We start from the raw sequence: 16,954 nt of genomic DNA, 5'->3' as shown, positions 1-16,954 counted from the left end.
CCAAGGGCCATGTCACCATCTCTGAGATACACATAGCCTCCTCGTGCCACATAGCAGTCTAAAGTGTGATACATTTATAAAGCAAGTTCCTTTGCTAAACCTACTACTTTATTAAGCTAACCATCTCCAACAACTTGTAGGCCTAGATCTTATCATGGCATATTTTAATGGTGTGTGAATGGTGTATGTGTTTTCACATCCAACATGGCTGTAAACCTACCTGAGACATGAAAAAACTGCAATGTTAATGACCAGAGCGTAAGTAATGGAGAATAATGGAATCACTGTCTCTGAATTCTTGTCAAATTCTTCTTCTCTTGAAATTGAAGTGAAAAGAGATACAGATATCTGAAATAAACAAAGTCGTTATGAATACAAACATGCTTGCAAGTGACATGCTGATGATAGGCATCCTTAAGTTTACTCATTGTGATAACAGACAACCTGGGTAAAAAAGCTGAATAAAAAAAAATGACAAAGTGTGTATTTTATTGATAGTGACTAATTATGATAAACAATCTGTTAAAGCTGAATATAAGATTTTTATTTCAAGATTTAACTGAAATTGCATTAGCTTTTTCCCCTCTAATGTAGGGGGTTAGATGTAGCACAGGTACATTTGGAAATCACCAATCGGTTCTGTAATCTGTTCATAGACATGGAAATCCAGGTGATTACGGAGGGGGGAGAAATTAATGTAGTTGCACTAGGTAACCGGGTTTTAGCTGTCAAAACAGAAATAAAGAGAAAATTCTATCAGAATGTAGGTAACTTGGAAAAAGAGTTCCAAGTGACTTTTAACCCTCAGGGGACAAAGGCCTGTTAGACTTTTTTAGGTAGTCTGACATGCCTTGATGTTTTTGTACATTTCCCCTTACTATAAACATTGATGCACAAGTGGCATATATGATTATATTCTAGAAGACCCCAGCAATAATAACATGTGAGTAAAAGGAATGTAGTAAAATACATTTTTATTTAAATCAAATGTAAACTTACCCTTATAGAGGTGTTTCAGAGGTGCTCAGACTCAGACAAAAACACATTGTAAAGATTTTTTAACTCTGAACCTTGTAAACATAGGTGTTAGCTATACATACGTGCGTTTAGCATTCAGAAAGTGTGTGTGGTTTCACTACTACATATTTATAAATTCAGAGTGACACCTGATTTATTTTCGGAACAGAAATTGGTCTAACTGAGAATGGAGGTAACTCTTGGAGGTAACGTAATCATTATGAATAGAGAAATTCGTGTTGGGTAGTCTCTAGCTCTTATAGATATAAAGAAATGATTTATAAGAAAGACCTTATTTAACTGAGGCATAGAGACAACTGTTGTAAATGTAGTATACCCCAGTGATTTTTCTGTTATCCTGTCCTGGCATTCTGAGCTAATAAATAATGCAGTTCTGAACCACTTTAGTAGGCCTAATGAAAGGAAAAAAAGACTGTGATAACTGTTATCTGTGATAGGCTACTGTTATAAGTGATAACTGTGACAATACATTCGTAGCCTAATAAAAACTTGCTCTGTGCAAGTGAGCAATACGCAGCAGGCCTATTACATTTCCTCTGGGATGTTATTTTACTCTAGGCTACTTAGGACCTTCTCAAACAATGGTCATGTTGTATTTTTTCCCTTTTTAATTAACATATTTAACACGGCCGCATACCTGTCAAGTGTCATGTTTCATCACGTTTTTTTTTTTTCTCCCCACGTCTGACATTTGAATGCAAGCAATTGGCATGCCTGTGTTTGCCAAAACAAGGAAGAGGCAGCTCATAGACATGCTCTGTGACAATGGACTCAGCATCACCTATGATAGAGTCTTAGACATCTCAGCCCAGCTTGGAGAAGCTGTTGTAGCTCAGTACGTGGATGGTGGAGTTGTCTGTCTACCAGTGGAGGAAATTCAGTGCAAAATGCAGCCCATAGCCTATGCCTACCTGGGCATATAGGCAAATTGCTTATATAATAATATAATAATCAGCTAGCTCTATTTTTGTGACGATGACATGACGTCCTACAAAATTGCCTCACCAGACATTTCGGGCTAAAATCGACACTGGGTACGGTAAAAACATTAACAGATTTTACGGCACCTCCTTAGTGACAAAGAATATTTCATGATTTTATTTTCATGTTTCTGAAGAATAAGGTAGGCTAATACTCATTCGTGTCAAAACCAGCAACACACATTTTACATTTTGTAAAAAAAATAACCATTGTTGATTTGCAGTTTAAATAAAGATGCTGTTGAATGCAGATTTAGCTCTCAAGGTGCAGTGATATAGGCTACCTCATAGTTTGGCAACTAAGCCTAATGTTGTTGTGACCAAATACCCTGGTAGTTCATATTTACGCACCTGTTGGCCACCATCACCCATGTCTAATGGAGCTGTAAATATTCTCTATGGTAGTTAAATGCCCTCCCCACAAACAAAACAAAAAATATCTTTAGAACATTAACACTATTTTTGAATTTACACCAGTTCTTTATTGTTAATGGCTTGATTTATGGTAGGTTGATTGAACATTTTTCTTGCACTTCTATCATACGAGTGAGACCTACAACACACCAGAATCTTTTTCAAATATCTACCCTCAGAATTACACCTGTGTAACGCTAAATATGTTAAATGGAAACGGGTTACCTTTAATAGCACAATGAAATGACTCATACTTACTTGGTTGTCTTGGTTTTCTTCTGAAAATGTCTTTATAAAAGCCTGCAGCCATGCACCATTCTCGCTTCTGTTCATCTCAGTTTTGGCATCTTTTAAAAAATAGAAAAGCCGAACTGCCTCTGCACTTTGTATTGCTTTGCTGTTTGGTTTAAGGGTCACACCACCAATTGTTGATCCTAGAAACACGCCGTGATGAAATGGGTATTCAATAGATGTGTTGTCAGCTTGGGATACAATGTCTAAAACTGCATTTGAAGCGCACGTTCCGTTTTTTTTCGCACAGAGATCTGCATAGGTGCTTTCTCTTAATTCTGTCGTTATGTTTAGTACTTTGTGGTCCAAATCGATTACTTTTCGAAACAAATTATTTGAGAGAAGGTCATTGTTCGGAGAGCTAAACACGATCAACGACGCGTAAGTCCCCTCTGTGTACAGCCTTAACTGAGAGAATTCGTCACTGTGAGGAAAATAAGTTTTGACATTTTCTCTCTCTTTCTTAGCTGGGCCGTTTACTGGTGTGAACTGATCTTCGATGTCGCCTGCTTCTCTTTCACTGAGAAAGTAAAACCCCCCTCCGAGACCCCCGGATAATATAAAAGGTAAAACTAAAAACACCCATGGATGTTTTCCCACGAAAAGACCCAGTTTATGAAATCCTTCTGATAAAGGCTTCACGATGCAGTTCGTGTTGCATGAAGGCATTTCTAGCGTCTATATGTTCAACCTAGGCAACGCTCTGAGCTCCAATGCGAATACTGTACATACAGTACCTATACGTACAGCCTATCTATAGGGAAATGTCTGGCTCAATAAAACTCTGATGAACATTAACAGATTTTATGGCACTTCCTTACTGACAAAGAATATGTTGTGGTTTTATTTTCTGAAGAATAAGGTAGGCTATTACTCATTCACGTCAAAACCAGCAACACATTCTGTAAGAAAAAAACATTGTTGCTGGGCAGTGATTTACTAGAATGTAGGTGCAGTGATATAGGCTGACTCATAGCTTGGCAACTAAGCCTAATGTTGTTGTGACCAAATACCCTGGTAGTTAAAACCCTTAAAGGTCTATTTCCCACTTGTTGTCAATATGCCTTTAAAGCTCAGTGAGTTTTTGTCCTAGAGTCATAAAAAGAACACCCCCTGAAACCTTTAATCTTCTACATGTCTTCTTCAATGTTTTTAGTTAGAGGAAATATACAAAAACATCAAGGCATGTCAGACTACCTAAAAAAGTCTAACAGGCCTAAGACCTTTAGGAGTTAGGCCTCTGTCGGCCTACATCACCCATGACTAATGGAGCTGTAAATATTCTCTAAGGTAGTTAAATGCCCTCCCCACTTTCTGGAAGTGCCCTTTGCCCGTTTATCTCTGGATTATGACTTTGCCTGTTCTAGCGATGGCGAGATGGCTCGAGGCTACAAATGCAGTCTAGGGACTCCTGCGGGTCAATAGAAATACAATACAAGATTCATTATCAGCGCCGAGACGTGCAGTAGCCTATAGGTTGGCAAAAGTCTGATGCATGAACATGCATATTTACAAATAAGGAAATCGTTTTTATAGTCAGTGTCATTTTGTAATAAAATTGAAGCAGTTCATGTATTATCTAGGTATTAACGGTAGTTTTTTCATACTAATGCAAGGACATTGATATTGTCTGAATATGGCCTATAATATAATGTGATGTATGCCTAATGTAATATAATATAATTAATATGATCAGTTAGTGTTTCGGTAGTTTAAACCATTTTAATATTGAAAGTTCTTTAAAATGCAGTGAAAAGCATCATGAAATAACAGGATAATAATTCGGCTTGTGCTACATTTCATGAAACCATAGCCAACAAACTGGAGAAATCAAATCAGAAATTCTTATTGGATCTAAATTCAGCTCTTGTTCATGCATGACTACATTCTAGACCCACATTGTAGAATGACTGAATTCACTTTTTTTCTTTTTATCTATGAACATTGTGGGCACACAACTTCTCCAATACAGTCCATGTTTTTCCATGATTTATAATCAGCTTATTGTCAAAGCTGAAGTAATTTGTTTAATAGATCACTGATTCACAATGGCTGAAGAGGCAATGTATCTGACACCTGATGAGTTTACAACCTGTGAACCCAGAGAACTAGAGGCTACCATCAAATATAGGAAACACCTTTGGTTTATAGCATCATCATAAGCGTCTTTGAGTGTCTAGAAAAGCGCTATATAAAAATACATTATTATTATTATTATTATTATTATCCTTAACCTTAACCCAACACTGGGTGTTTGTTATGAAGCCCATTCCTTAGTGATAGCTTAGTAACATGCAAAACATAGGGATCAAAGTTCCATGCAAGTTTCATGTCACATTTGTGTATTCTCATGGGAGCCAGCACAAACAGTGATATCTGTTACAGGGAAGGTTTTTTGTTTGTGTGACTCAACCACCCCAGCAAAGAGCATCTGAACATCTCTCTGAAGAATGGCAGAACATCTCTCCAGAAACCTATGCAACACTGGTGTCTTCAAAGGAGGATTGAGTCTGTCATCAAAAATAAAGCTGACATAGAAAGTATTGAAAAGATTTGAATCTCAGTAATGAGGCTTTGAGTTCCTCTCTGGGGTCTGTATTTTTAATATAATAAATGTAAACTGCAAATACTTTACTGTTCAACTTCCAATTACTGTATAAGGTGATACAATTTTGAATCAATTGACATATAAGTGATATTGCACAGGTCTATACAGTTGGCAACCTAACTAGCCTTTATCAGTGTCAACTGTGTTTCTAGTGGTTTTGGCAAGGCATGTCTTTTGGCTCTTAGATAGTTAGCAGATTACTTTTAGGTTTCCTCAGCTTCCACTCTTCCTTCGTTAATAATTCTGTTGATAATTGTATAGCTACTAAAATTTTGTTTGTATTAAAGATGTATCATATTGTAGAGATCTGGTTATAAGTGTTTTGCCTGTATGTGTCTGAACTTGTGAGGAATTTCTTTCAATCATATGTGAACAAGATATTCAGTATATATAGCATGATCTATTCTATGGCATGGGTCGGCAACAGACTCTGGCCCGCCACCTAGTGGCGAGGAAAAATACTGGCCCGCAGCCCAAGTTACTTGCCGACCCCTGATCTATGGTATTCATTTCTGCTTGTAGGTGCTGTAGGTCCTTGTCTCCATGTGTATTTTACATATACTCCATGCTACTTCATCACCATGAAGGCTTGCTACTTGCAGCAATGATTCATTACAATTAAAACGGCAGGGATTGGAATTTCAACCTTCCTACAATGAAAAAGCATGGTTGGGTTTCTTATATAAATTCAGAGGGAAATCATGCTCTGATTCATTAATCAGATTATACTGGAACATAGTTGAATCACAGTATTCATGCTTTCACGATGCATCCAAATTAATTGATGAATTGCACATTCTCCAGTGTAGTCCGCATCTCTTTTCATATTTAAATGATGGCTTCATATTACAGTCTTGTGTCAGCACTGTTTTAAACTTTATCAATGATATGTGTCAGTATTCAAAAAATGGTGGGCCAATGTCAAACACATTTATCTCAGAGCTTCTGGTCCATTTTGCATGCCCAGCTGCAACTGTAAAACTCTATTTTTCAAATACACAATTGTTTATATGAAATTATTTTACTTTAAAAAGACTGTACTTTGTTTGTAACTAACATATAATACCAATTCTCGTGTCAGCCTGGTGTAAATAAAGTTATTCAGTTTTACATAATGAACAGCCATTATATTAATTTAAGAGGCTGTATAAGGTCTAGAAGATGTCCTAAACTGATATATAAAAGAATCTTTAATATATATGCAGTATATATTATCATAGTTATATAACTCACCCAAGGCAATGTCCATGAGTTTTAAGAAATGACTGCCACCTTGTGTCCACAGAAAGTTTTATTGTGTAGATACAGTATATGAATTTTCCAACACCACAGATAAAAAATTACACCAAGGAGCTTCACAACATCAACATCAAGAACAAAAACTAACATAAAATATACATTATGAAACTGTTTTTCTAATCTTACCTGATTACACAACAAACAGAATCCACAACTGAAAAACCACCACATGTTGCATTTAACATTTACATTTACATTTAACATTTACATTTAACATTTACATTTAGCATTTACATTTAACATTTAACACTTATATTTAACATTTATATAACATTGAACATTTACGTTTATATTTAACATTTACATTTACATTTAACATTTATATTTAACATTTACATTTAGATGAAACATTTATATTATTCAACAACTTTGTGTTACTGCCAAACATTATCCTTACATGAATATCTCTCTAAATGTTTGAAAAAGTGACATTTGAATATTGTTGTCCTTTTTGATAATGATGATAATGCTAAATGTACCAAAACTGAGCAGGATTTTAGAACGTGCGACATTTTACAAACGGCGCCCCATACACACTCCCCCTTCTTGGGAGAAGTTTAATTAGGGGTGAGCTATGATGACTGACCGGTGCCGGTTATTGCTTGCGGACATAAAAGGAACCTCACCACCCTGGGACATAGTGCTAAAAGTACATGTGTACATCCAGTGTGGCCAGAAGTGTTTTGTCACGTTCCTGCTGAATAGCACCGCTGTACTGTCCAACATGCGATCCACCTTGCCCAGTTACCGTTGGATTGGACTAATATTTGCTGGCAACTTTCCTGTTGACCTGCTCATTTGGTAAGTGCTACATTACTGTATGGTCATACTGAAACACTTTCATAAAAACAGGGTTGTTTTTCAACATTTCATCAGAAGCTTTCATCCGAAGTGACGGTATTTGTGAAGCTCTGGAGTTGAATCGGTATGGGTGTTAAACCCAGGACCTTGGTGTTGTTAGCACCTTGATCCATTCTAATCGTGCTGCAGGAACACAACCACAGACGTGTTATTACCTTTGAGTGCAGTATTGAGTAGTTGTACAGCACCGTAACCTTTATGTTGTTGACTGTTTTCTGAATTTGATTTTTTTTTTAATCTAAAGAGCGGTCAGTTGCTGCAAAGCAGTTAATGAAGAGGAGTTCTCCAACAGACAGTAAGTAGTAGGCTATGAGGCCAGATTTCTTCTTTTGTGATTATGTGAGTCTCTAGGAACCTCATTTAATCCCTCTTGTAACTTTTTAAAAGTTTTCATTTCACTCAAAGTCAGGAGTGTCAAACGAACGTCAGTGATGTGTTGTAAAAAAAAAAAAACAAGTCCGACACACCTCAGGACGGAGATCACCAGTTGCATCATTCAAAGCAAATCACACGGCTGTTTAGCTGCCGTCGTGTAAGTTGCACATAAAAAACTATCTCTTTTGGCTTTACTCTCTTTGCCAATATCTCTCTTTCCATTGGTGCATATTATAAGATTGCTGTTTTTATGGAGCCAAAACAGAGACTTTAAGTTTGCCGACTTCAAGTTACAATGAATTTATGTTATGAGAAGTGAATAGACAACTTGTGGAAGAATATGAAAGAAGTGAATTAGAAAGACAAAAACCGTTGCCCCTCTCATCTAGTGATGTGTCGTTCGTGAACGATTCGTTCATTTTGAACGAATCCTTACAAGGACTCGAGAGTAACGAGTCCTTTCAAAAAAAGATTCGTTCATTTTCTCGTGGCCACGCATTGGGACTTGCATAGGCTCAGCCAAGGAAACATAAATGATTCGTTGAATGCAGGTCACGTGGGAAATGATCCTTCTGCCAACCAAGTGGTACCAGTGCTGAGCCTATGCAGGTCACGTGAAAAATGAACGATGAACGATGAACGAATCATTGATCTACTCGCTACCAGTGCTGAGCCTATGCAGGTCACGTGAAAAATGAACGATGAACGATGAACGAAAGATTTACCCGAAGACTCGGTTGGCAGATGAACGAAACATTGACCCGAAGACACGGTCGGGAGGTGAACGATTCGTTCATCTGCCGGATACAGATCTTTAGATCATTTTTTCACGTGACCTGCATAGGCTCAGCACTGGTAGCTAGAGAAAACAGAAATGATTCGTTCATTTTGACTGGGTCTTCGGATACGGATCTTTGGATCATCTTTGTGTTATTATTTATTATATGCAAAGAGTCAATTATTAATACATGTAACATGGTGCAATATTGGGATTTTGGGTTATAATAAAAACATTTTACATCACATTTTATTTGGCATTTCATTCAAAGCGACACACTAACTTCTAGATGGCTTGCAGGTCACCTAGTGCAAAACTGTGGGGGAGGGTGGAGAAGGGCCACGGTCCCCTTGGAGACAGCCATGACTGACAGCTTTTGTGTGGCAGATCATATTTTTTAAAGAAAACCTCTATTAAATACAGTACAACATGACAGTTTGTATGGTTTTAAATTGTCATTTATTATCACACTGGCATTTAATTATCACGGCAAACAATTACACTGCACTAAACTGTAAGTGTAAATGTAAAGTGAAAATAACAAAACCAGTCATTATGACTTGTGAACGAATATAATTCACGTTTCTATACTAAAAACAGCGGTCACGCGAAAGAGAATAAGGTAACTGTTTCCTCTACTAAACCAATGCAGGTCACGTGAAAAATGATCTAAAGATCTGTATCCGGCAGATGAACGAATCGTTCACCTCCCGACCGTGTCTTCGGGTCAATGTTTCGTTCATCTGCCAACCGAGTCTTCGGGTAAATCTTTCGTTCATCGTTCATCGTTCATTTTTCACGTGACCTGCATAGGCTCAGCACTGGTAGCGAGTAGATCAATGATTCGTTCATCGTTCATCGTTCATTTTTCACGTGACCTGCATAGGCTCAGCACTGGTAGAGAAAACAGAAATGATTCGTTCATTTTGACTGGGTCTTCGGATACGGATCTTAGGATCATTTTTCACGTGACCTGCGCTCAGAAGAGGAAACAGAAAGGATTTGTTTACCTCGTTCACTTTCGCGTGGCTAGGTTTAGTAAGACGTGAATGATATTCCTTCACAGGTAATAATTACAGGTTTCGTTATTTTAACTTTTTAGTACTTTACTTAGAGTTCAGCGTAATAGTTATGCCGTGATAATTGAATGCTAGTGTGAAAATAAAGGATCACTTCAAATCATCCAGACTGTCATGATACATTATTTTAATGCAGGAATTTATCTTACCACCCCCCCCCCCCCCCCCGAAAATGAACGAATGACTCGAAAAAAGATTCGTTCATTTTACTGAACGAGATTCAAAGAACCGAGTCGGTAAAATGATCCGAACTTCCCATCACTACTCTCATCAAACTCCTCCCCTTCCACGCCAAAACAGAGACAGGAAGATGACATTGTAAAGTACTGACAAAAAAAAAAACTTGCACTGAAAAAGGCTGACATGAAGAAACAAACAAAAAATGGCCAAAGTTAGAGTCTCTGTTTTAGATCTATATGCATATTCTTTATCCTTCCCCAGATTCAGCACGGATGGGAAAATGTACTGCAGTTCTCCTAATGCAAGATGGGTGAAGTATAAGGTGCAAGAGTTGGCACAGGTAAGGACTCTGATGGCACAGGTGAGGACTCTGATGGCACAGGTAAGGACTCTGATGGCACTGTTGTAAACCAACCCCAGTGCCAAACAAACTGTCCAGAGCGCACACCAATTCTTGCTGTGCATTTCTGAATAGAAGAATATTGTGTTGTCATGGAAGGAGTAATCTAGACGTGTTCTGTTTTTTCTTTTTTTTAATGGAATCCCACAGAAAGGCAGGCCGTGTTTGGACAGATGATCATGTAGGGAAGAGCTTGAAGTGGAAAGGTTAAGATCCTGCAGTCTTCTTTGCATATTCTTTGATGATATCACCTTCACTGCTATTAAGTTTCTTTAGATTTTCTGTATGAATGATGATATTATGTTACTTTGTTGTTCTTTGGTAAAATGGGATTTTTTTTAAAGCAATAAAAGCCTTTGCACAAAGAGCATTTGACTGTACCTAACAAATGCACTCAGAGTATCCTTAATGTTTTTAAGATAAAGTTTGGGTGAAAGTTTGAATATGGGTGATACATTCTAACAATAAATTAAACCTCATATTAAATTCAGTTTTATTTGGCACACACGACACACAGCAACACACATGTGCATTTTAGGGTGGCGACACAGGACACACACACACACACGCATGCCGAAGAGGTCGCAGTGAATTTTTCCTCTGCATTTTTCCATCCTGGACTGTCGGTCCTCCAGGGCAGCCAGGAGCAGTGGGCAACCTTTATGGCGCCCGGGGACCAAGTCAAGTGATCTGTCTGTCTTGGTCAGGGACGGACAGGAGAGTATTTTGTTCTTCTGCATGTTTTTCTGTTGGGCCTGAGGAGATAACATTCACATGAATTAATCAAAAACTATTATTCATGGCATACCAAATGGAAAAGGTCTGACAATCACAGATGTCATACAAAATAATACAAAATATGAAATGGCTCAATATAATTGTGTTGAGCTGGGCTTGAATATGTTTCTTGTCAATTAAATCAAACAAGACAGACATTTGGAGGTGTATAATCTATAGAAGAATAAATAAATGCTATAATGTTATTATTTTCTTATAGTAATCTGTGAAAACCAAACCAAGGGCATACACATTTGAATGCATGATTATATGTTATCGCCAGGAGGGTCAGGTGTTTAAGGGTGTGCAAAGTCTGTAAACAAGAAAAAAGCACTATGTATAAAGAATGGACATGAACGGTTTGTTATTTTCATTGCTAATGTATACTTGATGCCTATGGTAGTAGGTAGGTGTGTCAATGCGAGGACATCTTTTGCACCATAGGTTTATTTATGTTCTGTCAGACACATCTAGTCTGTAGTGTTAGCATGTTCAATTTGATGAGTCTTCCAGCAGGTGGCGACAAAGAGTGGGCAACCTTTATGGCGCCCGGGGACCAAGTCAAGTGATCTGTCTGTCTTGGTCAGGGATGGACAGGAGAGTATTTTGTTCTTCTGCATGTTTTTCTGTTGGGCCTGAGGAGATAACATTCACATGAATTAATCAAAAACTATTATTCATGGCATACCAAATGGAAAAGGTCTGACAATCACAGATGTCATACAAAATAATACAAAATATGAAATGGCTCAATATAATTGTGTTGAGCTGGGCTTGAATATGTTTCTTGTCAATTAAATCAAACAAGACAGACATTTGGAGGTGTATAATCTATAGAAGAATAAATAAATGCTATAATGTTATTATTTTCTTATAGTAATCTGTGAAAACCAAACCAAGGGCATACACATTTGAATGCATGATTATATGTTATCGCCAGGAGGGTCAGGTGTTTAAGGGTGTGCAAAGTCTGTAAACAAGAAAAAAGCACTATGTATAAAGAATGGACATGAACGGTTTGTTATTTTCATTGCTAATGTATACTTGATGCCTATGGTAGTAGGTAGGTGTGTCAATGCGAGGACATCTTTTGCACCATAGGTTTATTTATGTTGTCAGACACATCTAGTCTGTAGTGTTAGCATGTTCAATTTGATGAGTCTTCCAGCAGGTGGCGACAAAGAGCTTTGTAAATTTGCATTAGGAGTAATTACCAGTAACTATGGCAGGTCTGCCTCAGCTTTATACACTGATTGCTCACGGTTACTAAATTGGCAACTCCGTAACTTTCAGCTGCATTGGCTGCTGTTCATTATAAGATGTCCTTACATTTTTGTAAATAAATTCTGAAATTCTGCACTTGTGTCAGTGTGGTTCTTTCGGGGGTAAAATAACATATGTCCCTGCATGCTTGAAGGTGGTAAAAAGTCTTGGTAAGACTTTAGTTTTAGGGTACCTGCATAAGGATTTTATAGCACATTCATAAGCACAGTATAACTATTGAAAAGCATAGTAGTACTCATGTCTGTTTACACATTGTGTATTTCAAGAAATAGTCATGATTGTATTGATACCTCAGGGAGTCATGTCATGGGCAAACTGTGTGATATGATGGCCAATATGTGAGGATATAACCATAAAATAAGGGAGTCATGTAATGGGCAAACTATGTGATATGATGGCAAATATGTGAGGATATATCCATAAAATATGGGACTCCTGCTTTTCTAATTCCCTTACAGTATGTCAGGACAGTGTAATCATGGACGGATTAAGAAACCACGGGCCCCTGGGCCTGGACATGTTAAAGGCCCCCCACCCAATTGAAACTGATTAAGACCTACCTGAGCAGCATGGGGCAGGAGAGGCTGAATGGGCTGGCTATCCTGTCCATTGAAAGAGCAAATCATGCATTACCACTTTTATGTTTGAAAGGCGTCGTTCGGCAAGTGTACCGTACTGCAGGGCTCTCAAGTTTTGAAGACAGGCAAGAGTGACATATCCCCCCCCCCCCCCCCCCCCCCCGGCAACGCTCCGGCCCACCCCCATTCCGCCCGCCCCTGCCGTATGCCCACAGACCAGCCCCCCCCCCTTTTCTGCTCAGACTTGCAGAAAAGATTTGACACATGGCACTGACAATTCAACCAATTACAAAGTATTTATTCAATTTGGGAGAGAGAGAGAGAGAATTATGACTTGTGTTGTTTATTGTAGGTGTTTGTTGCCTTTTTGGACTCTTTTATCATTTTTGGTGTTGGTTCCCATTATATATGCCATAGTCATAGAATTGGATGCATTAATTGTGCTGGTTGACTTCAGTGCCTGCTGTTTGGCCTGATGCCCCTTACTATGTGCCTTGTCACATCCCGCACACCTGGATGGGCACAGGAGGTCTCTTGGCGGCAGATAGAGCACCAGTAATATGAGCTGGTGCTTCCTACAGTAATACATGGCCATTTAGAGGTCCATTCACTATTAAAAGAGGTCTTGTATGTGGCTGCTCCTGGGACTTTTCTCCCTTTTGTTCTAGCCATCTCCTCCACTGTTTCTTCCACCGTCTCCTCCTCCTCCACCTGCACTGTCTCTCCCTCCTCTACCTGTACTGTCTCTTCTTCTTCCACCTGCACTGTCTCTTCCACTTCCACCATCTCCTCCTCTAATGTGTTTACAACCTTCTCTGGGCCTAATCTGGCCTTTTTAGGGGGCTTTCCCGTTGGGCGAAGGACAGGATGCTTATTTGTTTTTTACCTGACATCTTTGAAAGACAGATGCAATGATTAATGCATCCATGGCCAGGATATTTATAACATGCTAGTATGCCTAATGAGCTCGCGATTCACAACTTCACCAGGCGTGAAAAAGCCTCGGAATCTGAATAGAATGTTCAAGCAAACACATTTACAAAAAATAATGTCCATAACATAATTGAATATTAAGGGCTGCCTAATATTCGTTCGAATTATAGGCTATATATATTTTTAATAGGCCTGCTCGAATTTATTATAGCCCATTAACGAAGTTCGGAGTCAAAGCTATAGTGAAAAGGCAAACTGTGTTGGCTACAAACACTCATTAAAAACTGATGCTAATCATCTGGGAAATATTCTCTAACTGCAGTCAAGTTGTCATTGCTTGTGTCAAACCATTGTGAATTTGTTGTAACATTAAAACAGGAGACGACTTACTCTTTGTAGAAGACTGATGCTCGGAGCTCCAGTGGTTTCCTCAGGTGAACGAACGAAACTTTCGAAAGATCAATCGCGCGCAATTTCAGGATGCTTTATTTTCATTGGTTGCTGGATTAAATCTTACCCAGATACAACAGATGTATTTTTCGGATTGGCTATTGTGTAGCCCATTTTTTTTTTTTGATTGGCTGATAAGTGGCACCTCACGGCAGAACTCCAGGGGATTCGGGGAGACGTGCTTGATTCCTCCATGGTGAGGGCAGCGCGACCAGGTCATGTTTGCGCGCTGCGGCACATTAAATAGCCTAGAGTTTTTTTTCAGCGTGAGAAATACGATGTGTGGCGGGAGTGCGTGACTAAAGACCGAAATGAGTGACTGTCACGCTCAATGCGTGACACTTGAGAGCCCTGGTACTGTGCTCAGTCAGCTTGTAGGTCTTGACGTTCAGATTCGGCGCCAAAACGAGCTATAGCGTACCGTCTCGTCACATGATCAAATAGAGACTTGACATTGGCGAACAAGATACATATTACCCAGCAATCATCATTGCATATCTGTATATGACAAAAATAACTAATTAAATAAGAGATTATTAATTTAATTGAATCGGCTTTTTAATAGTTTCTATAGTGTATGCACGATAAGCATATAATTGTGTTATAGATTGCTACTGACGATTTCCCCCTAATAATTATGAAAACCATGACAGAGACAAGTTTGCCATTTTGAGGGAATATATAACATAAGGGATCCTTACAAGTCCAAAAGATATATTATCCTTGATCACTGTCGCACTAAACTAGCGACTCTTTAACCTCCAAATGTTCGGAAAAATTTAGAAAGCATGGTCTGCTTTGCCTACGAACCTTCCACGCTGGCTGCATTGCCTATAGTTACGCCCCTGGCGCGCATGCACATTTTCTAACACAGCACAGGTACACTCAATTAAAGCCATTAGCAAATTAACAAAATACATCTTTTTCAACCACAAATAAGAGATACATAACAGCGACTTCACGCAGAGGCTCTGGCTTAGGGGCCCCCTGAGCTCATGGGCCCCTGGGCCTGGGCCCGGTAGGCCTGTTCGTTAATTCATCCCTGAGTGTAATGTATTCCATAGTACATCTTATGTGGTTCATGTTGTGAATACTGACGTAAGCTCTTCGTGAATGTTGAAGACTTGGTCTTAAACAAAGTTTTTAGTGGTTATGAATGTGTCGACTTTATATATTTACCATTTAAACTAAATATTACCAAAGAGTTTCACGAGGTCGCTGTGGGAGCTTGTGATTGCGCCTACAGCTCACTACACCTTTTTATCTCTTATTTCTTCTTTTCTATAGCACATTGGGTAAAAAAAAGCACATCCCTCCTTTCATCAGCATAGTCTTGGTTTGACGATGACCGTGCTGAGTAGTCCTTTACGGTGCCAGTGCGGTTAGTACGTTATTTCCTGTTTATTTATCTCTGGAAAATCTGTGTGTTTTTTACAAGTGTTTGTAACCCCCCCCCCCCCCCCCCCCCCCCCCCCCCCCCCCCCCCCCCCCTCTTTCCTACTGTGAGGCGCATTGTGTTACCTCCTTGTATGAAATGCGCCGTACAAATAAAGTTTGATTTGATTTGATTTGATTTGATTCATGTATACAAATGTATTACAAAGGTGCAGACCATAACACCATTTGCAATGAATTATTATTATTTTTTAATTAAGGGCCATGTTAGCTTTTATGCCAAATGTCTCTGCCACTGGTGGCTCAGTCTGTCCTCTAACAGGGGTCTGTATGAGAAGCTGGAAATGGCAGAGGGTCCGTTGAAGTGGACTTAGTGTTTCACTCATCACTTCTACAACATGTGATGCTTTCCACCCCTGCCGAAATGCTCAGGAAAATGACAGAGCAATTTACCACCAAGGCTCTTAATACATGGGAATTAAAGTGATGTTGACGCTGACAGGCTAACTCACTGGGGCATCACATGATAAGAGTGTTGGTCACGGCTATGTGCTCAAATTGCTTAACCCCATCTTTTACAATGTCCTACAAGTCCCTGTGATTTCCCTCATGATGGCATAAATGTAAGCACAAATCACGAGGAATCTCAGGGGCCACATTAAACAAAGGCAGCTGAAGCGATGGCAGAGAGGTTATCCAACTCTCTCTACATTCCACAAAGGAAGTGTCTTGAGACACGAGAGTTAGATGATAAACAATACTCCTGTGGGTCAGGGTTACAGTTCACTTCACATCATCACTGACATCTGCAGGTCAGGAGTTCAATATACTTCTACACAAAATTACACAAAGATTGTCTACACCTCTCCACCTTTGACTAAATGACAAAACTAAATGTTTTTTATCTTACTGCCACAAGTTGTGTGAGTGGATAGAATGATGTAAACCACAACAATGCTGTGGTTCTGTTCATTCTGCTTTGAGTGCAGGAATACCAGCGGGGGAGGTTATTGAATTGAGGGGATTTCTACTCAGGACCCCTGGAAAAATGGCAAACAAGAGTGGAATTCCCCAGTGCTGTTCTTGGTGCCACTTTTTGTCTCTCTCAACATCAAGCAACCGAAAGTATGATGCAAAGTTATCTTTAGACATCTTCCTCTTTCACAAGGCGTCCCGGATGTTGACAAATGGACATGATGACCTCACCTCCTGCCAAAAGAAAAAAAAAACTGAA

The 16,954-nt window shown here is 39.0% G+C and overlaps 1 protein-coding gene across 1 annotated transcript; it reads right to left on the bottom strand.

Moving 5' to 3' along the window:
- Positions 1–87: 87 nt before the first annotated feature.
- LOC116224477 (patched domain-containing protein 3-like) lies at positions 88–3,423 on the bottom strand. Its single transcript, XM_031584435.2, has 2 exons — positions 2,691–3,423; positions 88–348 (listed from the first exon to the last, which is right to left on the bottom strand). Exons 1-2 carry the CDS (start codon positions 3,390–3,392, stop codon positions 217–219), a joined length of 834 nt encoding a protein of 277 aa, XP_031440295.1. The 5' UTR covers positions 3,393–3,423; the 3' UTR covers positions 88–216.
- Positions 3,424–16,954: the final 13,531 nt, after the last annotated feature.

The sequence above is a fragment of the Clupea harengus genome, chromosome 17 (genome assembly GCF_900700415.2).
Source record: "Clupea harengus chromosome 17, Ch_v2.0.2, whole genome shotgun sequence".
Taxonomy (NCBI): Eukaryota; Metazoa; Chordata; class Actinopteri; order Clupeiformes; family Clupeidae; genus Clupea; species Clupea harengus.
The sequence above is the reverse complement of the archived record's forward strand: the minus strand, read 5'-3'. Positions and strand labels throughout refer to the sequence as shown.

Excerpts from the sequence above, each read along its gene's own strand:
- LOC116224477 (XM_031584435.2), bottom strand. The coding sequence starts at position 3,392 with ATGCCTTCATGCAACACGAACTGCATCGTGAAGCCTTTATCAGAAGGA. Across the intron at positions 349-2,690 it reads AAGAAAACCAAGACAACCAA|ATATCTGTATCTCTTTTCAC; the intron begins GTAAGTATGAGT and ends TGTTTATTTCAG.